Genomic DNA, 21,333 nt, shown 5'->3' on the forward strand with positions numbered 1-21,333 from the left:
TTTTGCTGGCTACACCACCCCAGTTTGGACCCAGCCATATGCAAATCAGTCCAGCCTGAACTGCCAAGCTGGGTCCTCCCTGGACCGGAAACAAGCATCCTGGGATCGGTTTTGGGGTAACACCCATCATCATTCAGGCTAGCATGAATCCAGTGCACCTTGAGCAAGGGACCCACATCTGCGCATACCCATCCCATTGAGTGTGAAAAGTGATGCAGCAACAAGTGATGGACGGAATGCTTAATGAATCAAACATTCATCCCCAGTCAAGAGATCTCAGTTAAATCCATCGTTCTTTTGCTCACTACGCCACTCCAGTTTGGACCCAGTCATGTGCAAATCAGTCTTGACCCTGTTCCTCATGGGAACAGTCACAGTCCAGCCTAAACTACCAAGCCAGGTCCTCCATGGATCGATAACGCAACATTCCTATAGTCTCAGATATGATTGGCATACCTTGTAACTAATTAACATAATGAGTTCAGCTCAATACTGACTGGTTAGTTTTTCTTCCAAAGATTTTAGCCTCAATAATTGCATTGTATATGCCTCATCAACTGAGATAACTTCTTGCACACCGCAACACATCTTTTGTCATGTGAAACACCCATCATTGGATAAAGATCATCAAATTCTACTGGATTGCTCATATAAATGTCAGCTACTGTACGGAAAACACCTTGATCAGAGAAAATTGGCAGGATAGGCTGGTCTTCAAGCTGAGCACGCACATTTCGGAAATTTCTTAGAGCTTCAGTGGAATCAGAGCATGAATTCCAACCCACACAGGGACTGGCTTTTCTTCATCCTTCAAGTCTGCACCGAATAAGCAATATAATAAATTCAGTTAAATCAGCTTTGAAGACCATAACATCAGGTAGAAAAGATCCATGTCCTCGACCACTTTGAAACTTTCTAGTAGACTGGGACATGTTTATGGCTTGTAGTGATTTTGCACACATTGGCAAGGAAGTTGGGTTATAAGATTGCAGCTCCGTTTGTTTATGCCTACAGCCGTTGTTTTCTAGCAGCGACCTCATTGTTACAGTCTTGAAAAAGTACCATGGCAGTATCATAGGTGCTGGTTGTTCCAGACAAATAAGAGCTTTCTTCAAAATCAAATCAAGATCAGCAATTGAAAATCGTTTCCTGGTAAAGTGACATGGAAGTGGTGTGCTATCTGGTTCGCAAGATATTACAGCATGAGCTGCTAAGAAGTTCCTGCTCCGCACTATATCAATATAAATTGTTGATAGACCAATCCTATTCACTGAAGTGATTAGTGCTATACTTTTGCACTTGTCATAGTTTATGTGGGCAGTCATCATGTGTAGCAGAGTTTTCTTTCTGTTATGATGTAATTCATAAAACATGACTTGGAAAAGACAATACCTTTGCACAGCTTAATCCTGTCGGTTTATGGGATGTCTTCCACTTCTTTGCTTAGATCTTCAAAGTCATCATCAATATTGTAGGCTTCTGCTCTGAACTCAAGAACTTCAGTTTGAACTGCTTTGCTTTGCTGATATTAAGCAATGATGTAAAAAATGTTAAGACAACATCAGGCATTCTTGTTGACTCCAATGATTTGCGGAGCTCTGGGGCATCACAAAATTTTCATTAAGTACAAAATCGTAATCTTTCGGAGCGTTTGTTAAAATGGTTCCGGCTGACTTTACTGCATCCTGTGATCGTATTTTGACAGCAAGAACCTCAAGAGCCAAGAACACTATAAGTGGCTTGTTCTTTTTGTTTGACTGACAAAAAACTAATTCTGTCATTGTACATTCTTAGCAGAAAATTCTTAATTTCATTATTATGGATCAATACAGTTGCATCAATGTTGATTATTATTTCACTGATCTCACTGAGTGTGAACCCGTAGCCAACACCTAAAAGTGTCTTTGAAACTTAATTCGCTTTGTCAAAGAGTGTAAACTTCACTGAAGGCTGATGGTTACGTTGCTGCTGGGAGCTCATTGTACATTCATATTTTCGAATGTATGCATGCATGCAGTGCGGGTGCGCATACAAATTTGCTGCAAATACATTCACCTCAATGTTTAGATCAGCTACTCGGCTGAAAACTTCATCCTGGAAGAAACTAGCTGCAGATAAAAACATGTTTGCTCTTTGAGACCCACATACTCTATACTTTGTTCTTTCGTCAATCCCTTTGGCCCTTGTTCTGGCTAATCCTCACATAACACATTGAAGACCCTCTGCTTTCTGATCAGTTGTTGGAGGTGGATGAGGGGTAGCCATCAATCTTCTAAGTGGATGGGCAATGGGTTTGCCATTGCTTTCTCAGAAATCTCGGATTCCTATTGTGATTCACTGGTTTTTGCTATTTTCTACACTTCTTTCCAGGCTTTTTTCAATTGTATACAACTTGTAATCCTTGTTGTTACAATGATAAAAGATTTGATCCTCTTCATTTATCATCTTCAATCTTTTGTGAACTTCGTCTTGCCTTATTTCTGCATCATCTCGAACTCTCTTCTGTCCAGCCACAGTTAATGTTGGCTTTTCTTTCAAATTACTTTGGCATATGATTCATTTTTCTTAGTTGAAGGAGTCCTCAGCTTTTGTAGTTAGCCACACTCTTTTCTGGAAGTAAAGATCCTCTGCAACCAGCTCCTTTGCATATGTTTACGGATTTGAATACGAAAAACCTGAAACAAATACAATATTAAAATAAATTACAAATATGATTGCTAAAACACATTATTATAGAGCTGCCATTTTGAAAAATGGCAGAAGGGTGGCTCTGAGGAGTTTTTTTCTGTCTCTATAAGACTATGTGACCCCCAAAACCTATGTTTTGACACCAAAATGAAGCACCTAGGTCTCAGGGTTACTGAAATATTCCATCATCATGTAAAATTCGGCCTACATTTCTACCCAAGCTAAATTAGTTCTCTAATGATACAAAACATAAATCAAAAATCGAAATCTATGGACAACAATTTATTTACGGAGGTATGTAAAGGAGCAAGGACTATAAAGGCATATTACTGAAGAATACAAGAACCTTTGAACAGGGAATCAGGAAGTCAGGAGTGGAATGGATCTCAGGAAGCCTTTGGTTCCAGGGAAGCCTGATATCTATGACAATGTAAAACCTCACCCAGTCTAAGAGCAGGTGTGAAAGTAACTAATTATGGTTGGGCAGCATTGAGCTCAGGTCCATGGTACTTACAACAACAGAAGCAGAACGTTTTTCAAGAATATCAGGCACAGCATCAACAGGCCTAACCTCCTATCCCACACTCCACAGACAGGAGCACTACCATCAACCTTTTTTTCAGTGAAAATGTACAGAATGTCTAACAATACATTAACAACACCAAGCATGATTCTCCTGTGTTAGCCCTTCTCATGGAATCCCACTATTATCATCCTTCAAATCCTTACCTCTCGCTAACATACCCCAGTCCTTCATATCCACTTCTTAGATAGATAATGTCTTACCCTAATCCTTTAACAAAACATAGGCTATCACACTTAAGTAAATAATAGCCTTTCTTTTTAATAGCTAGAATACCATAACAGGAGGTATATCTGCTGTGGCATCATATGTAGATGTAAAACACTCAAGAATAGTTTTGCATGCTCCAACCATTCATACAACCCAGTAGAGCAGTTTTTGTATTATGCCATTGTGAGAAGTTGGCCTGGTATATGCTGTCCACTAATTAAAGTGGGCACCTTGCACCAGTCCAAACAACCCTTATGGTGATTTAGGAGGTCAAAGATAACCTTAGAAATCTATCCAAGTGGTAGCTGTGGAGAGCAGCCTGCAGGCTTAGTCTTGAAGGAATGTTAAGCAGCTTGTTTTACCAGAATGCAACCTTATAGTATTGGTTAAATGAAAGGAGAACCACACAGTTATTACAAAAATATGCATTTATCATTATAACACACACAAGTACGATAAAGTAACTGCTACACGCAAATAATCACAAAGCACACAATACTGTAGCACAGAAACAATAGTAAATAGTAAATAGCACTAAAACACAGTGGGCTCCAGGGGGAGACCAAACCATATACTAAAATAGTGGTATAAGAACCACGACTCGAGTCAAGACAGTGTCTAGAGGATGTAGAATAGCTGGGGCCCCAAGGAAGCACCCAAGGTGAGTATTTAGGGACCCCATGGAGGACAGGTGCAGTGTGGATACACAACCGCATGTGCCATACAATTCTACGGGAGAGTCGCGGGCGCAGTTTTAAAGTTTAAGGACCCTTCCCAGTGGACTTTGAAGAAGCTCCATTCCACTCCCCCCCACCCTTGAACACCATAGTACCACAGTTACCTATCCCAGGGTGCATAGGTCTGAAGTGGCATTGGAAATCACAGTCGAACCCAATGGAGGACTTTGAAGAACAGCCGCTGCTAGAAGGAAGAAAAGTGTCTGTTGTAATCCAAAGGTGGATTCATGATTAAGAGTACCTGAAAGCAGAGGGGACAGAGTCTGGTTCACTCAGCAGTGACCAGGGGCTTGGTAGACAAATGTCGGGTGCTTCAGATGCGTTCAGGAGGTTCTTGACTCTGCAGCCACAGGGACCAGAAGATGTCGAGGACAACCAGGAACCGGATGTGAGCTGTCACATGAAGGATGTTGAGTGTTGAGGGGTCGGTGTCCGGGGGGAACACCAACAGGCCTTGGTGACGGCAACCCACACAGAAGGTCAAGGAAGGTTACAGTTCGGACCAGCAAGGTCCAGAAAACTCACCAAACACAGGGGAGTCAGGGCAGGCCTGGAGCAACCAGGGAAGCCCAAGAAAAGCAGTTTTGACCCTCAAGGGGACCCACAGGCCGGAGGCACAGGAGTCACAAGGGGACCGTGAGTAGTTTCACAAAGCAACAGCCCACGGAGCACTCGGTGTGAGGAGGCGGGAGTTTTTTCTTTTTTGCAGAGTTTTATATAGAGCGAACTTGACCCGAATCGGTTATCAGAGCGATTTACATAGCACCAGTTACGTTACTTGAGGACACACATTCGTTTTTGTTAGGCATGGGGAGATTAAGTGATTTGCCCAGAATCACAGGATGTTCAGCGTTATTGCCAAAACTCGAACCCAGTTCCCCAGATTCGAGGTCAACCGCCCTAGCCATTAAGCCAACTCCTCTCCCCGAGTTCTTTGTAGGAAATGGTGCCAGAGGTTGGGGCTACTTGGCGCCCAGTGCATTTGTTCTGGAAAGCGCCAACAAGCATATGCACCTGCAAATGAATTCTGTGCACAGGGGTACGGGTAGTGCAGCCCCCACAAGGGATTCTGACCTGAAACTTGGTGAGAGGGCAGCTTGGACCTTGAGAAATGTAAAAACCAACTCCTGTGTTGCTGAAGCCTTTGGAGTCTGAAGGAGCTCAGGAGCAGCAGACTGGTCAGTCGTGATGTGGTGCCTGCGGTTGCAGGGGAGTGACTCCTTCACTCCAAGGGAGATATCTTCAGTTGTCCTTGATGCTCCACAGGTCCTGCATGGAGCCTGTATGGTGCATGGGCATAGACGATACTTCAGACAGAGAGAGAGCCCAAACGAAGTCCAGCAAAGTTCAGAGTGTCCAGACGGTTGCAGTTCAGTGGTTTCTGGATCAGAATCTTGTCTGCGTCGAAATTGGGGTCCTACAGCCAGGTAAGCCCTTTTGTACCCACGGGAGAGGGTTGGACAGATTCAGGAGACCCTCCTAGGGGAGAGTCTGGACAGTGAGGAGTTTACTCCCATGTCCTTTGTCCAGTTTCATGTCAGAGCACGAGCCAACAGCTCCCAACACTGGTTTGAACTGGACTATGCACAGGGACACCAAATGTGCCCCTCATGCAGACTTTTGGTCACTGGCAAGCGCACCCACCCAGGCCTAATACACTAAATTTTGTCTGGGAGGTGGTCACACCTCTCTGTGAAAGGATACCTATTGTTCTGCCTTCCCCTGCTCGAGCTTGGCTCAGCAGCAGGAGGGCAGAAATGTGTCTCTGGTCGGCAGCAATCATTTTGGGCTGCCCGGGACTAGAAGCCTGGTACCGGGAACACCAGGGACCTCACAAAGCTTGGGGGTATGATTCCACAATGTTTGACACCAAACACGTTAGAGTTGGTCATCATGCGGTCGCATAATGCCACTCTCTATGTCGTAAATAGCTGCAGCACTAACAACCTGGGAGAATGGACTCCGTGGGCTGCAGGGGTGTCCTGCTCATGCAGTGGCACCCTCTCACTTAGAACCAAGCACCCTGCCTTCAGGATTGTTAAGGCCTGCTATAGGGATGACCTAAAGGTTTTAAGTGACCCTTAGATATAGTAAACCTATATCTTAAGTAAGTTGTGCATTCACCAACTTACACAGGCTGCAATGGCAGGCCTGTAGTTCCATTAGCCATGGCATCTCATGGGTGGCATAATACATACCCATGGGAGGCCTCTGGGGTACCTATGCCCTGGGTATATGGGTACCATATACTAGGTACTGACAGTAGTACCCCAGTATGCAATCTGGAGTGTACCTAAGTACCTGACATAACAGTTTAGGGAGAAAGCAGATAGACTGGGGTCCTGATTAGCAGGATCCCAGTCAGACTAGTCAAAAACAGTATCACATGCATCAAAAAGTAGGGGTAACCATAAGAAGCAGATCCTACTTTCCTACAGCCACTCACAATTTTATTTAGCCCCAGTACAAGAACTTTAACAAAGATTTTATCTAAGTTAAGTTTGTTAACTACTCGAATTGGTGGGAAGATCAAGTCTCTGGCTGAGGGTTGACATCTGTGAGAGTATCCTCTATCCTTTTTTCACTTACTTGTGGTTGAGTGGTTTTCTGCAGCCAGTGGGTGTGATTGTTGATCCTGAAAACTGGTGTAAATTCTGATGGAATGTTGACTGTTTAAAGGTCCATCCGGTCCTAAAAGGTTTTCTGGTCCATAATTTGTAATCCAGACAAGCTTCCAAGCCAGTTTCGTGTAACATTTTGTTAGGGTTTCTCCCATTCAGGGCTTGCCCGGGTTTCTTTAGATATCGCTGCTCTTCTGCATGTATGATACCGTATAAAATCTTGTCACTTATATATAGAGTTCAATGTCCATGTTCCAATCTCCTGCCAGCAGAGGCTATAGTGGTTCCTACCGGTATTCTGATTATTGTAGATATCTGAATTTCCATATCTCCAATAAGTAGCTATATCTCAGCACTTCCACTATGGAAGAGAATAGGATAGGAAACATGCTCAAATATGTGTGGACAGTATAAATTGCTATTCAAAGTCCATTGTTCATGTATTCGGGGACAGTGTATTTTGTGGTGGCCATGACATAGTCTCTGCAAGCAATTGGACTAACAATTAGGGCATGTCTGTGTTGGTGTGCTGCATCTTTGCATGCACACTGGAGTAGGGATGGTATTGAAAGATAAGAAGCTATAGCATAGGTAAGCATAAGGGGGCATAGCATAGGGAAAACGTACCTTCTCTCTCCAACACACCCTTAAAGCTACAGTTTCTTCAGTAAGTAAAGCTCAAGTGTGTGAGCATCGATAGATCATAACAATGAACAGTAGAATACTTATCGTGTTCCCAGTGTAGATACGAGACAAGTCCACAAACACTGACATCTGGCTTCTGCTTTTTCTTAATGGCTGGCAATTAAGCAAACAGAGCTAGGGATGCTGCAAATACCAATTTCAACCATTTCCTGTATCTATCATTCCTATTGACTTTTCTTTTCTTCATAATTAAATATGGTGGCATGAGTTAGCAGGCAGCAGACTCCATCAGCCTACAGTGCCCATTCCCTTGATTTCGACTCCGACGGTACACTTGTTATTCCTTTTCCAAAGATATTAATCAATTATATTTTTCGTGAAATGATGCCCGACAAATGGATTTGTATACTTAAGACACCAGTAGCTAAAGAGTACAATGTTGATACAGTGATAGATAATGAACCTGAACTTGTCCAACACTGATTGGTGTACATCACAGACATTTTCCACTGCTCATTTGAGATCTCTATTGACCAGAATAGAGTTGCTCAGGGCCAATAATGTCTAGTAATGGCCTTCTTCTCCAACATTCCAGTGCCCGTCCTTCTATCTCTCCCTTTAAAATTTAGACTATTCTACACTCAGTGGGTGGAATGTTCTTCTAATAGCCTTTTGTCTTGGGGTTATCGAGGTGTTAAAGGCTCTCTCCCTCCCTAAAAGCCCTCGCTCTAGCTTGGGTCTATGATTCAGCTTATGGACCTTTAAACATTGGTAAATCCCTTATTTCAGCAGGCTAAGATTCTACAATCCATTGTATATTATAATAGCCTTACTTAAAGAAAAAACCTTCCTCAGTTAAATATGGAAATGCCCATGATTTTCCAAAATGTGCTAATAATCTTGTGCTACCAGTTTGTTTTCCCCTACTTTTCTCAAATAGAATGAATGAGCAAGACTGTAAATATACCTCCAGAGTAAAGTGTGATGTCACTGCGCGCTCAACAAAGGGACCGTGGGAGGCTAGACTTTAAATATTGTGTACCATTCGGATGCTGCAGCAGGGTACTTAGACTTGCTTTCTACTATTAAAGGTAGGAACAGTGAGGTAAATAAATAAGGAGAGAAGAGGCACTGGTGCTCTTTGATTCCCTCTACTATTAAAGGAGGGAGCCAGCACACCGTGGGAGTGGAGGAGCAGGCACCAATACAGTCACCCTTTGAGGGTAGTAGGAGCAGAGTGGGAGGAGCAGTAATCTGGATGAACTAGTGGAGTGTGGAAGCAGATACAGGGACGTATTAACAAGCCCATTGCACCGCCGGTGCGTCATTTGTATTGACGCACCGGCAGCGCCATGGGCTTCCCCATATTTACACGGTCATGTAAAGTCACCCTGCTTGACTTTTCTTGGCCTTGTAAATATGTTTCCCTTTCACGCACAACTGGGTGAAAGGGACGTTCCATGGGTCTTCCCACGCAACATCCATGGAACTTGACGCATTCCAAGATTTACAACATTTTGTAAACCTGGGAATGCGTCAGAACCTACGCCTCCACAGGGGAGGCGTAAGGAGGCGCAAAGAAGAGAAATACTTTAATTTCACCTCGTTTTTTCTACTTTCTATGCACAGGGAAAAATGCCATTAATGATTGTTTATGTTCAGGAAGGTGTTTCTTCCTGCACAAAAACAATCATCCCTTCAGCGCATGCACCCTTGTTAAATGATGCAAGGGTGTCTGCGCTGGTGCACGGCTGCTGTTTGTGCACCAGCGCAGAGGAGAAGGACAGGAATGCGCCATAGATACGGCGCATTCTTTCCCTTTTCTTTTGATGCACAACAGCACAGCACGACGGCTTGCTGCGCTGCTGTGCATCAAAAGTTTGTAAAGAAGGCCCATAGTGTTTAGGCTCTCTGTGAACAGGAAAACAACAGAGGTCTGGATGTCCTAGGGCAGCGGAGAAAGAGATACAGGGTTTTATATACAAGCCCCTCTCGCTGCCGGTGCGTCACTTTTCCCCATGTTAAAAGGGAGCGGAGAAGCAGATGCAGTGCTTCGATTCTCTGAAGAGGGAATGGGAGGAGCAGAAATCTGGATGGACTAGGGGAGCGGAGAAGCAGATACAGTGTTTAGGCCCTCTGAAGATGAAGATGGAGGAGCAAAAATCTAGATGGACTAGGGGAGCAGAGATGGACATACATACAGTGTTTAGGCTCCATAAAAAGGGAGCGGGGAGCAGAAATCTGTATGGGCTGGGGGAGCGGAGAAGCGGATACTGTGTTTCGGGTCCTTAGAACAGGGAGATGGAGGAGCAGAAATCTGGATGGACTTAGGGTGTTGAGAAGCAGATACAGTGTTTAGGCCCTCTGAAGAGGGAGAGGGAGGAGCAGAAATATGGATGGAATAGTGGAGCGGAGAAGCAGATACAGTGTTTAGGCCCTCTGAAGAGGGAGAGGGAGGAGCAGAAATATGGATGGAATAGAGGAGCGGAGAAGCAGATACAGTGTTTAGGCCCTCTGAAGAGGGAGAGGGAGGAGCAGAAATATGGATGGAATAGAGGAGCGGAGAAGCAGATACAGTGTTTAGGATCTCTGGAGAGGAAGATGGAGGAGCAGAAATCTGGATGAACTAGGGGAGCGGAGAGGGACATACATACAGTGTTTAAGCTCCATAAAAAGGGAGCGGGGAGCAGAAATCTGTATGGGCTGGGGGAGCGGAGAAGCGCTACAGTGTTTCGGGTCCTTAGAACAGGGAGATGGAGGAGCAGAAATCTGGATGGACTTAGGGTGTTGAGAAGCAGATACAGTGTTTAGGCCCTCTGAAGAGGGAGAGGGAGGAGCAGAAATATGGATGGAATAGAGGAGCGGAGAAGCAGATACAGTGTTTAGGATCTCTGAAGAGGAAGATGGAGGAGCAGAAATCTGGATGGACTAGGGGAGCGGAGAGGGACATACATACAGTGTTTAGGCTCCATAAAAAGGGAGCGGGGAGCAGAAATCTGTATGGGCTGGGGGAGCGGAGAAGCGGATACAGTGTTTCGGGTCCTTAGAACAGGGAGATGGAGGAGCAGAAATCTGGATGGACTTAGGGTGTTGAGAAGCAGATACAGTGTTTAGGCTCTCTGAAGAGGGAGAGGGAGGAGCAGAAATATAGATGGAATAGAGGAGCGGAGAAGCAGATACAGTGTTTACGATCTCTGAAGAGGAAGATGGAGGAGCAGAAATCTGGATGGACTTAGGGAGTGGAGAAGCAGATACAGTGTTTAGGCTCTCTGAAGAGATAGAGGGAGGAGTAGAAATATGGATGGAATAGAGGAGCGGAGAAGCAGATACAGTGTTTACGATCTCTGAAGAGGAAGAGGGAAGAGCAGAAATCTGGATGGACTTAGGGAGTGGAGAAGCAGATACAGTGTTTAGGCTCTCTGAAGAGGGAGAGGGAGGAGCAGAAATATGGATGGAATAGAGGAGCGGAGAGGCAGATACAGTGTTTAGGGTCTCTGAACAGGGAGAGAGAGGATCTGGATGGACTTAGGGTGTTGAGAAGCAGATACAGTGTTTGGGCTCTCGGAAGAGGGAGAGGGAGGAGCAGAAATATGGATGGAATAGAGGAGCGGAGAAGCGTAGAAGCAGATACAGTGTTTAGGGACTCTGAACAGGGAGAGAGAGGATCTGTATGGACTTAGGGTGTTGAGAAGCAGATACAGTGTTTAGGCTCTCGGAAGAGGGAGAGGGAGGAGCAGAATTATGGATGGAATAGAGGAGCGGAGAAGCAGATACAGTGTTTAGGGTCTCTGAACAGGGAGAGGAGGAGCAGAAATCTGGATGGACTTAGGGAGTGGAGAAGCAGATACAGTGTTTAGGCTCTCTGAAGAGGGAGAGAGAGTAGCAGAAATATGGATGGAATAGAGGAGCGGAGAAGCAGATACATTGTTTAGGGTCTCTGAACAGGGAGAGGGAGGAGCAGAAATCTGGATGGACTTAGGGAGTGGAGTAGCAGATACAGGGGCAGATTTATGACGGACTTGCCCCACTTTTACGCCACCGTTGTGTCACTTTTGTGACGCAGCGGCGGCGTAAACCCTGCGCCATGTTGCGCCCCATTTACAACGTGACGCATCTAGGGAGATGCGTCACGTTGTAAAGCTTGCGCCACATGTGGGCGTACCTGCACAGGGGGGGGTGTTCCGGCGCAGGAACGCCCATGAAAAGTGGCTGAGTGAAATCTACAAGATTTCACTCAGTCACTTTTCCGGCCATGCTGTGTCAAAACCCTGCGCCTGCTTGAAGCAGGCGTAAGGATTGACGCTGCATTGTAACGATAGGGCACCCCCGAGCCTTGCTGGAGCTGCGTCGTGCTTGCGACGCAACTCCAGCAATGCGCCAACCTTCCGCCATCAGATGCGTCACGCATCTGTTTATCCTTGCGTCACGATGCGCTAATGCGGCGCATCTATTGTGGCTCAAGGGTAAACTTACGTGACGCATCTTCCCTGGCGCATCCATGCTGATTTGCAGGGATGCGCCAGGGAACATAAATCTGCCCCACAGTGTTTAGGCTCTCTGAAGAGGGAGAGAGAGTAGCAGAAATATGGATGGAATAGAGGGGCGGAGAAGCAGATACAGTGTTTAGGCTCTCTGAAGAGGGAGAGAGAGTAGCAGAAATATGGATGGAATAGAGGAGCGGAGAAGTGGAGAAGCAGATACAGTGTTTAGGGTCTCTGAACATGGAGAGTGAGGATCTGGATGGACTTAGGGAGTGGAGAAGTAGATACAGTGTTTAGGATCTCTGAAGAGGAAGATGGAGGAGCAGAAATCTGGATGGACTTAGGGAGTGGAGAAGCAGATACAGTGTTTAGGATCTCTGAAGAGGGAGAGGGAGGAGCTGGATGGACTTCGGGAGTGGAGAAGCAGATACAGTGTTTAGGGTCTCTGAAGAGGGAGAGGGAGGAGCTGGATGGACTTCGGGAGTGGAGAAGCAGATACAGTGTTTAGGGTCTCTGAAGAGGGAGAGGGAGGAGCTGGATGGACTTAGGGTGTGGAGAAGCAGATACAGTGTTTAGGCCCTCTGAAGAGGGAGAGGGAGGAGCAGAAATATGCATGGAATAGAGGAGCGGAGAAGCAGATACAGTGTTTAGGGTCTCTGAACAGGGAGAGGGAGGATCTGGATGGACTTAGGGAGTAGAGAAGCAGATACAGTGTTTAGGATCTCTGAAGAGGAAGATGGAGGAGCAGAAATCTGGATGGGCTAGTGGAGCACAGAAGCTATCTCACACATATTAGAATCTGGATGTACCAGGAGTGTAGAGGAGAACAGGCAATGTCACATACTTGGTATCATAAGGGAACCTGCAATCTGAATTTACCATGGAAATGGAGGGGATGAGACATTTCACACACTACACACAGGGAAAGAAAGGGGAAGGAATCTGGACTCCAGTGCAGTGAAGAAGCAGGGGACGTTGTGCACATTTTGTACAGAGAGTGGCAGGGGATGGAATCCAGATATGCTTCAAAGGTAGGGCTCATCTCATATTTTGGTTTAAATCTACATTTTCACACAATTGTTTCTGTCCAAGATGCCACTGTTCTGCAACTTGGTCTCCAAATTTTGCAATGATGTTGGAGCTGAGTGGATGAATTAAGTGTACAATTTCTACATTCCAGAGCTGAAGCAACATGTTATTTATTTCCCTAGCGATCACTTGTCCAGCTAACAGCCACTATGAACTCTGCACATACACCTGTGATTACACCTGTGCTGCCCTCCTGGAGCAAACTCATTGCAGAGGCCGATGCTATGAGGGCTGTGAGAGTGATGGAGGGCACGTCTTCGATGGCAGCCTCTGTGTGTCCAGGAATGCCTGTGGATGCATGTACAACGGGAGGTATCTACAGGTAAAAAAAAATATGTTATTCTGATAAAAGCAAAAGAACCTGTAATCTGCTGTCTTAATACTTTATTTAGCAAAGTGCCATGACCAGTGAAGGAACAAATGGTGTTAAAATTGAGAAGAATATTTATGGTGAAAAAAAGAAGGGACATAAGGAAAAACTATAGAGACCCTTCCTTGCTGCAAAGTTTACTCTCTCTCACTACAATTGGGTAATATGTATAGGAGAAAAGAATAACCAATAGTCCTCAAGTGGCTGCATTGCATTGCAAATGCCCTGCATGGAAACAGCTAACAATTCAGCTCAAGAGGTAGCCATTTCCCTTGTGAAATGGCTCTAAATCTATTTTGGCACTAGAAGTACTGCATGTAGGGTAAGGCAACAGCTAGGGGAGACCAAAGGCTACAAGGAGCCTCTGAATGCTCTTAACATTTGCTGCTGGAATAAAACTGTCATAACGCAATTTTCTTTTCAAATGATAGATCAATTAAAAGAGTGCACATTAAGTGTGGCACAATCTCTTTTAGAATAAACAAATTGGCCAAGAATGACAGAGAGGCTATACCCTGGTGCATGTGAAACTAAGATGAGATCTTAGGCAAAAACCTGGGCCTTGAGATTGTACATGTTGTCTGGAAAGAATTTTGGGTAAGGATCCTGACATAACAGAGACCTATGACCCCTTGTTTTTAGTAGGGGTGGGTGGAATTTGCGTAATCTCGTTACGCAAAGCTCCGCAAAAGGGTAAAAAAGTCTCCGCGAGCACGCAAAAGTTCAGCGAACACACGGAATTGCTTGTTCTGCCCATTCGCTATGCTTTTTTATTGTTCGTGAACTCTGTTTGCATGCTCGGGGATAAATATCTTGCGAACACGCATTTTGAAAGCACAAACAAGCAAAAAATTCTGCGAAGCTGCGGATCGCGGAATTTTTGGCAATTCTACTTTCTCAGCGGAACGCAAAATTACCCAAATTCTGCAAGCGGAACGGAATTTACCGCCCAGGCCTAGTTTTTAGACAACTGAGGCAAAGCAAGTGATGGAACTGGTGAATGGATTACTAGTTAGTCATGTTTGAGACTGGCAAAGGGAATGCTGAATGTTAACAGGGGATCCATCCACACAGGGCTTCTCCCTATTACATTTTCCCAGCCCACTGCCCTGAAAAAGAGATGTTGAAAGCATTGAAGGGTGACTAGAACCAGAAAATGGTCACAAGACCTAGGGTGGAGCCCTGTCAAGGGACACCTGATGGGAAAGGAAGAACACACCTCAAAAATAACCTCTAGAATAGCAGGTCAATGGGACGGCTGTGTATTAACCTCAGGAACGACGCAACCACTTGAGTCCCACCTTCAGAATGTCCTCACCTCTAGGTGAAAAAAAAGAAGGACTGCCAGGACTTGTGAATTGTGAATGGCAGCCCTGGGATTTGGCAAGGCTCTCCTTAGATTGGATTGAAAAGATTGCAAAGAAAGATCTTCAGTGTTTATGCCTTATCCTCAACCCTTTGCTAAATGGGTTGAAAAGAGTAAGCAATCCTGTGGAAGCAGGTGTTTGTTTCTGTTTCAAATGGATTCAGACAGGGGAACCTGCACTTCAAGCAATTGGTATGGAAAATCCAGGGATGGAAGCGGGGAGAAAAAGAGAAGTGGAAAGCCCTGCACAAATTATCGACTAGCCCATTCCTGCTTCTGAAAACTATGCTCTGCCCAAAGAATGGTAATATTTTCCAGTTCTGCTTAGCTGGAAGATCTGATATACCCCTGATGATAGGATTTTTAAATCTGGTTGTCCATTTCAGTCAGGAATGCCCTCCTTGTCAGGGCCAGGAAAAACCCACATGAGCCCAGTGTATGGCTACCTGTACCCTCCATTTGGTGGAATGGTTGAAGGCATTCAGTTCCACAAACCTCGAATGGCCGATGAGTACAGAGTTGCCCCATTAGACATGGCTGCCACCCAACAACTAAAGGAGCTGGAAGGGAGAGAGCAATTTCTCCAAAAGATAGATAGACCAAAGTTCCTGGTTCGGGTCATTGTGGATCTTCAAAGGGGCTGTAATGAGCACCTCAGCGGTATCTAAGATTAGAGACCAATAATAAAGCACATGATGATCCAGGGGCCTGAGTTTCTTATGGCTTCCATAGAACACTTCAATGGAAGCCACCAACTCTTTTCAGGCCTTCAGTCATTACCTGGCCGTGGCATATAACTTGACCAGATCTGCTTGCTGCCTTTGTGAGGGAAAACATGCTTCTGTGTGTGGCTTGAAAGAGGCATCTGTGAAATTCATGTTCTTGATGAGACTTTACCTTGTTGATAGAAAATGACAGACCTGTTACTCTTGGCAATGTCGTCCTTTGCCTTTGGGAGAGAAGGGGCAGAAATAAGCCTGTTGAAATAGAAAAACAGAGCAGTTCCTTGCTTATGACAAAAACAAAAAAGGGCAACCACTATGGAGAATCAAAATAGAAAGATCAAGAACTATAAATGCTGTGTGCCAAGGAAAAATCAGACAGACTTGTATGCAATGTTTAAGGCTACAGCATTGGTGGAGATCTGTGGAAGTTTCAATACAGTGACGGTGAGAAGAGATTGTATCTTGAATGGATAATGAGCTGAAGTATTCCCTGCAGACAGCTGCCCTTCTTAAGGCATTTCATCTATTTAACAGCTCCATGATACCCTGCTGGAGAGCTACTTGCCTCACTAGATACCACAGTCATGACATCACCATCACAGATGGATAAGGAGGATTGGGAAGCACTAAATCTGATATCTGCTTCATACAATTTCTAGGATCAGATATAGATCCCCCTCATCATGGTGACTACTCACAGGATGATCCACTGTTCTGGTATATCTATTTCTTTGTGGCTACTGGAGCAGAGTACAATAGAGATTTTGGCAGGACTCATGGGAAATACGGGCTTCAAACCAGAAACTAGCCAGGAAAGCTGATGATGACTAACAAACCTTTCAAGAGGACAAAATCATCTTTTGAGTTGATGTTTGGACTTGCTGTCCTTTGGGGTCTATTTGGTTAATTCCTCCGGCAATAAACCACACATCATAGAGCCTGAAAATGGGAGCTTTATCAGCACAGTCTTCTTACTCTGGACAGCCTTTTAAGACAAGTCTATGACATTCTACCACAGAACCTGAAGCAACTGGCTAGGTGAATAAGCTCAGCTATGTTGAACCAGCATACCTAAGAACAGTGTATGAAGTATAGATGCTTGGCGTGTATGCAAAATGAGACAAAGCAAAGAACACTTGAGAGCTACCTCCACCTGTTCCATTGGAAAAATGGCTTTGAGACAACTGACTACTATGATGCCAGGCCTGCCACAAAAAATCTACTTTTATGTTCAAAGGTTACTCCCCATGAAACTTCTCTTATGGATATCTGTGTAACAGCAAATATGGATGTCTTTGCCTAAATACCTCTTTCCACTGCTTAACCCCTTCCATGCTGCGCAGATTCCGCCGCTGTGCTGACGGAATCTTGCGCGGGCGTGGTCATGACGGAACGGTTCCGTCATGAGCACAGCTCAACCGTGGCTCATGACGGAACCGTTCCGTCATGAGCACCGAAGGGGTTAAAGGGGACATTTCTAACTGTCTTACACAAAAGAATTCTGCTTGGTGTACTTATCTGGTAATGAGGCTGTAAGGATTCTCATCTGACAGTATGGCTTGTTGGTGAGTCATATGTTGCTATGTAAAGGTTGGTGGGCAAGGCCCATCTTAGTAGAAATCGGGAGTGCAGTGGTCATTAGCATCTCCGAATACAAATTCCGCTGGGAACACCTTTCTATGTTATTGGGCAATTCGGGATGCCCCTAAATCTTGTAATGCAAGTTTAGGGTTCTCAGATGCTCAATAAGATGTCAACAAACCTGCTAGTAGGCGATTTTCAGAAGATAATGCTTAAAGGATTCAAATAATGTGAAAATACTGATGCAAGACTACACTGCCCCCTATGATTAATTTGAACAGAAAGTCAAAATTAGAAGACACTTTTATACACACCATATGGAAGCACGCAGGAATGGTAAGCAGCGTTATGGACAAAGAGTTTCAATCATCGCATTTTTTCTAGTAAATAATGTCTATCTTCTGCTTGAGTGATGCCATCAGCTATATAAGAGGGATGCAGGGATATTAAATGTATGTCACGCTATACACCATTTGATTCTACATCACATGACACATCACAAGCATACAGAAATACCATATCCATACATACATACAATAGACACCTATGGTTTGTGGATTAAGTGCTTAATCCAGTGGAATCCACTGGAAAAATTACATCTGCCAAAGGGATCTCACACCGCGGTTGATTTCTGTTGGTCGTCTCTCCATTAGTGTCAGGTCATCCAACAGAGGTCTTCCATCTCCTAGAGAATACTAAATCAGGTCCCAATAGATGTGCCCACTAACTTGAATGTAAGGCAATAAATTAATGATCAAACTAAAGTCACAGATGTTGTTTCTAGAAATTCTGTGGGTTTTCGGTGAATTCCCTGACACTGAGTATAGGGAAAATTGACTCAGCGCTCAGATACCCTCACGAGCGATCGGCCGTGCTATACAAATCCAGATTGACTGATAGTTGGTCGGAGCCATATTAGCATTATTCCCATCTCAACATTTCCCTTCTTGACAATTTCTGTAATTAAATGTTTGGTGATGTGGGCAGGAGATGGGTGAGCTGGCCGGGGAAGCATAGAGAGCTGGTGCCACCTAAACTGGGACCAGAGTTAACCTTTTTTCCTGATGCATTGACTTAACATAGAATATAAATCCAGTGACTCTCTGAATAAAACAGAAGAGTAAGACTGAGGAATCACCTTCAAACACACACTCAGTCAAGGAAGCTGAGGCATGTCCAATCTGGAGACAAATTGAAAGTAACTTTAATTCCAAAGTATCAAAAAATGAATTTGAAAATTTTTCAGGACAAGATATTTGTTATGATTATGGGATATTTATTAATACATTTCAGAGCGAACATTGCATTGCAGTATTACATTTCAAAAGCATTTTTGCAAGAGTTAAAGAACGGTGGTATACGAATAGAAATTATCACCAAGAACCCCTCTATTAAGAGATCCTTCATGTTACCCTGTGTAGGACCTTCTTCGTATCCCTCATGGCCTTCTTTCTTCTCTTGTGGCTTTGGTTCTCATGAGTTTTGCATGGATACGCTTCGCAGGTGAGGCTCCAATTCCTTCAGAACACACGCCCTAAATTACCCAGTCCTAGGGCTAGGGTCAGATTTGCCTTTAGGGCATCCCAGCAGTGCCGGATGGACTGCTCTGACAGGTTAGTGTGTGGGCCGGTAAATTTCACGTGTGGGCTGTTTTAGGGTCTGGTGAGGAGGTTATAAAAGCAAACATTGCCTGTAGCAAGCTCCAATCCATGCAGTCTTCTATACATTGAATAATACTTACACAGCATGGGTTTACAAGTTCAAAACCGCCTAAGTTTGCAAACAGTGCCAGTTTTTTTAGCTATCTTATCAACTGGTGGGGCCACTTTTACTTGTATTTGAATGCACACCCTCTCACAGCATTGTAGGTGACCCTTACTACTTGGAGTCCAAAGGGCTGTATATCACAATATCGAAGTGAATAGTATCCACCTGCACATATATACATGTAAACATGTATACATAGATATATATTTCGCTTCCCAGTTTTCACCATAAAACCGCCGCTCTCAGATGGGGTGGGTGCCGCAGCTCACAAGGGCGGTCTCACGTACGACTCATTTCTCTCCCCAAAGGAACTTTGCTCACTCCAGAGCAAATAACTCCTATTTTATTAGGAACATGACAGTCAAGCTGACAGAAGCATTTCGGGCCCCTGGCCTTTGCCAATGTCTATATATATCTATGATTTATATATATCACACTATTGACTACCAAGACATCATTAAGGTAGTCATAGCTCATAGATAGGGAAGCGTAGGCTTACCAATCATAATATCCTCTACATCCACTCTCTCATTTATCCCAAACCCCATACCACTACTATGATCCCCAAAATAACCCTTTCTAGACTCTCTCTTACTCTACCCCTCCTTGCATCATCTGACACCTCTTTTACTATACCGATCCTCTAAAACAAACCTTTCTAAACTCTTCCCTCTGACTCCTCCCATCCAAAACTCCTTTTTACTCATCCAAAAGCCTCCTCCTACTGCTAAGACCTAAAAAATCCTTCACTCTTTTATCCCTCCACTATCCTTTTCAATCAAAATTAATAGACGAACATGTTCACTTCTCAAATTCCATATTCAACTATACTAATGCACCACTAATCCTTTATGGGTTCCAGAGTAGCGTGCTACTCGCCAATAAAGCATCTCAACACCCCATCAGGGTTACAAGCGCTATATAAATGCAAACCCTTTCCCTTTTCTACCCCTCCCCAACCCTTCTCAATCCAAATAACTGACTAACATATCACCACTAAAATTACTTTCATGTTTCACCATACTAATTCAACTCTAATCCTTATGGGTTCCCGAGTAGCGTGCTACTTGCGCTTCAAAACCCCATCAGGGGTAGCAAGCGCTATATAAATACAAACCTCTTTCCCTCTTCTATCCCGCCACCTACCCTTCTCTACCCAAATAACTGAATAACATATCCACCACTCAAATTACTTCATATTTTACTATACTCATTTTCAACCCTAATCCTTTATGGGTTCTGGAGTGGCGTGCTACTTGCCAGAAAAGCGTTTCAACACCCATCAGGGGTAACAAGTGCTACATGAATGCAAACCCTTCTCCCTTTTATTCCTCTGCTATCCTTCTCACTCCAAATAACCGACTAATATCCACCTCTCAAATTACTTTCATATTCACCATACTAATTCACTACTAATCCTCTATGAGCTTCCTGAATAGCGTGCTTCAACACCCCATCAGGGGTAACAAGGGCTATTTAAATACAAACCTTTTTTCCTCCTCTATCCCTCCGCTATCATTCCAAATCCAAATAACTGACTAACCTATCCACCACTTAAAATGTACTTACATGTTTCACTATACTAATTCAACACTAATCCTCTATGGGTCCCGGAGTAGCGTGCTACTCACCGAAAAAGCGCTTTGACGTCTTGTCAGGGGTAGTAAGCGCTATATAAATGCAATTACAATACAATACAATACCTTCACAATTCCTTACCTCGACGATATATTAGTGATCGAAATTCTGGAATCAATCTAAGTGCATGTTGCATTTGAAGTACGATATTGTGTCAGAGCACTCAGTCATTTCAATTCTTGCTGTAGAATCAGGAACAATACCCACACACTGAAATACTGCTAGCACACGGAAGCGAGCAAATCTTTGCACCAGACTCCAAGTTTTGTACCATGCAATAGAGAGTAATGCGAAAGATGGACATTTCAAATGTTTCTTTCAGGAAATTCTCCTTATCATGCTGCTTTGCTTGTGCAGTTTCCTCCAGGTGGAACTTGGAGTTACAAGGTTGAGCACAATTTGTACAAAACTCATCCAGTGCTCAAAGTGTAAAAATAGATGTAAGACTATTCTGCACTATATGTGCACTTAGTATAGCACTCGGAATGTGGCTGTAAATCGCTGTTTTCCTGGGTAGCTGTAAGATGGATGACACACTAACACTTTGTACCTATTTCCTCTTCCATAGCTGGGCGTGACCATCTTGGTGAATGGCTGTACTAAATCTTGCACTTGCGGTCCAGGCGGTAGAGTGCTATGTGAAGACCACAGCTGTGCCAATAATGAAAAATGCCTCAATGAAGATGGAGTTGTTAAATGTACCAATATAGGTAAGGAGGTTACTCCACTGGCTAATGTTTAACATCACAGTACTGATCTTGTTGCTTCATGGTACACTTGTCTTGAAGACCTTCAGGCATCGGATGTCACACAAAAAAAGATTCCAAGAAAC

General features: G+C 44.2%; 1 protein-coding gene across 1 annotated transcript in view; it reads left to right on the forward strand.

Moving 5' to 3' along the window:
* The window catches only part of LOC146809136 (IgGFc-binding protein-like), a 453,503-nt gene that overhangs the window by 205,856 nt on the left and 226,314 nt on the right, over positions 1 to 21,333 (forward strand). The window contains exons 18-19 of the mRNA XM_085615950.1: positions 13,177 to 13,376; positions 21,070 to 21,211. Coding sequence (XP_085472076.1) covers positions 13,177 to 13,376; positions 21,070 to 21,211 — 342 coding nt within the window. The remainder of the gene's footprint in view (positions 1 to 13,176; positions 13,377 to 21,069; positions 21,212 to 21,333) is intronic.

This window comes from Triturus cristatus, chromosome 7 (assembly GCF_964204655.1).
Source record: "Triturus cristatus chromosome 7, aTriCri1.1, whole genome shotgun sequence".
Lineage (NCBI taxonomy): Eukaryota > Metazoa > Chordata > Amphibia > Caudata > Salamandridae > Triturus > Triturus cristatus.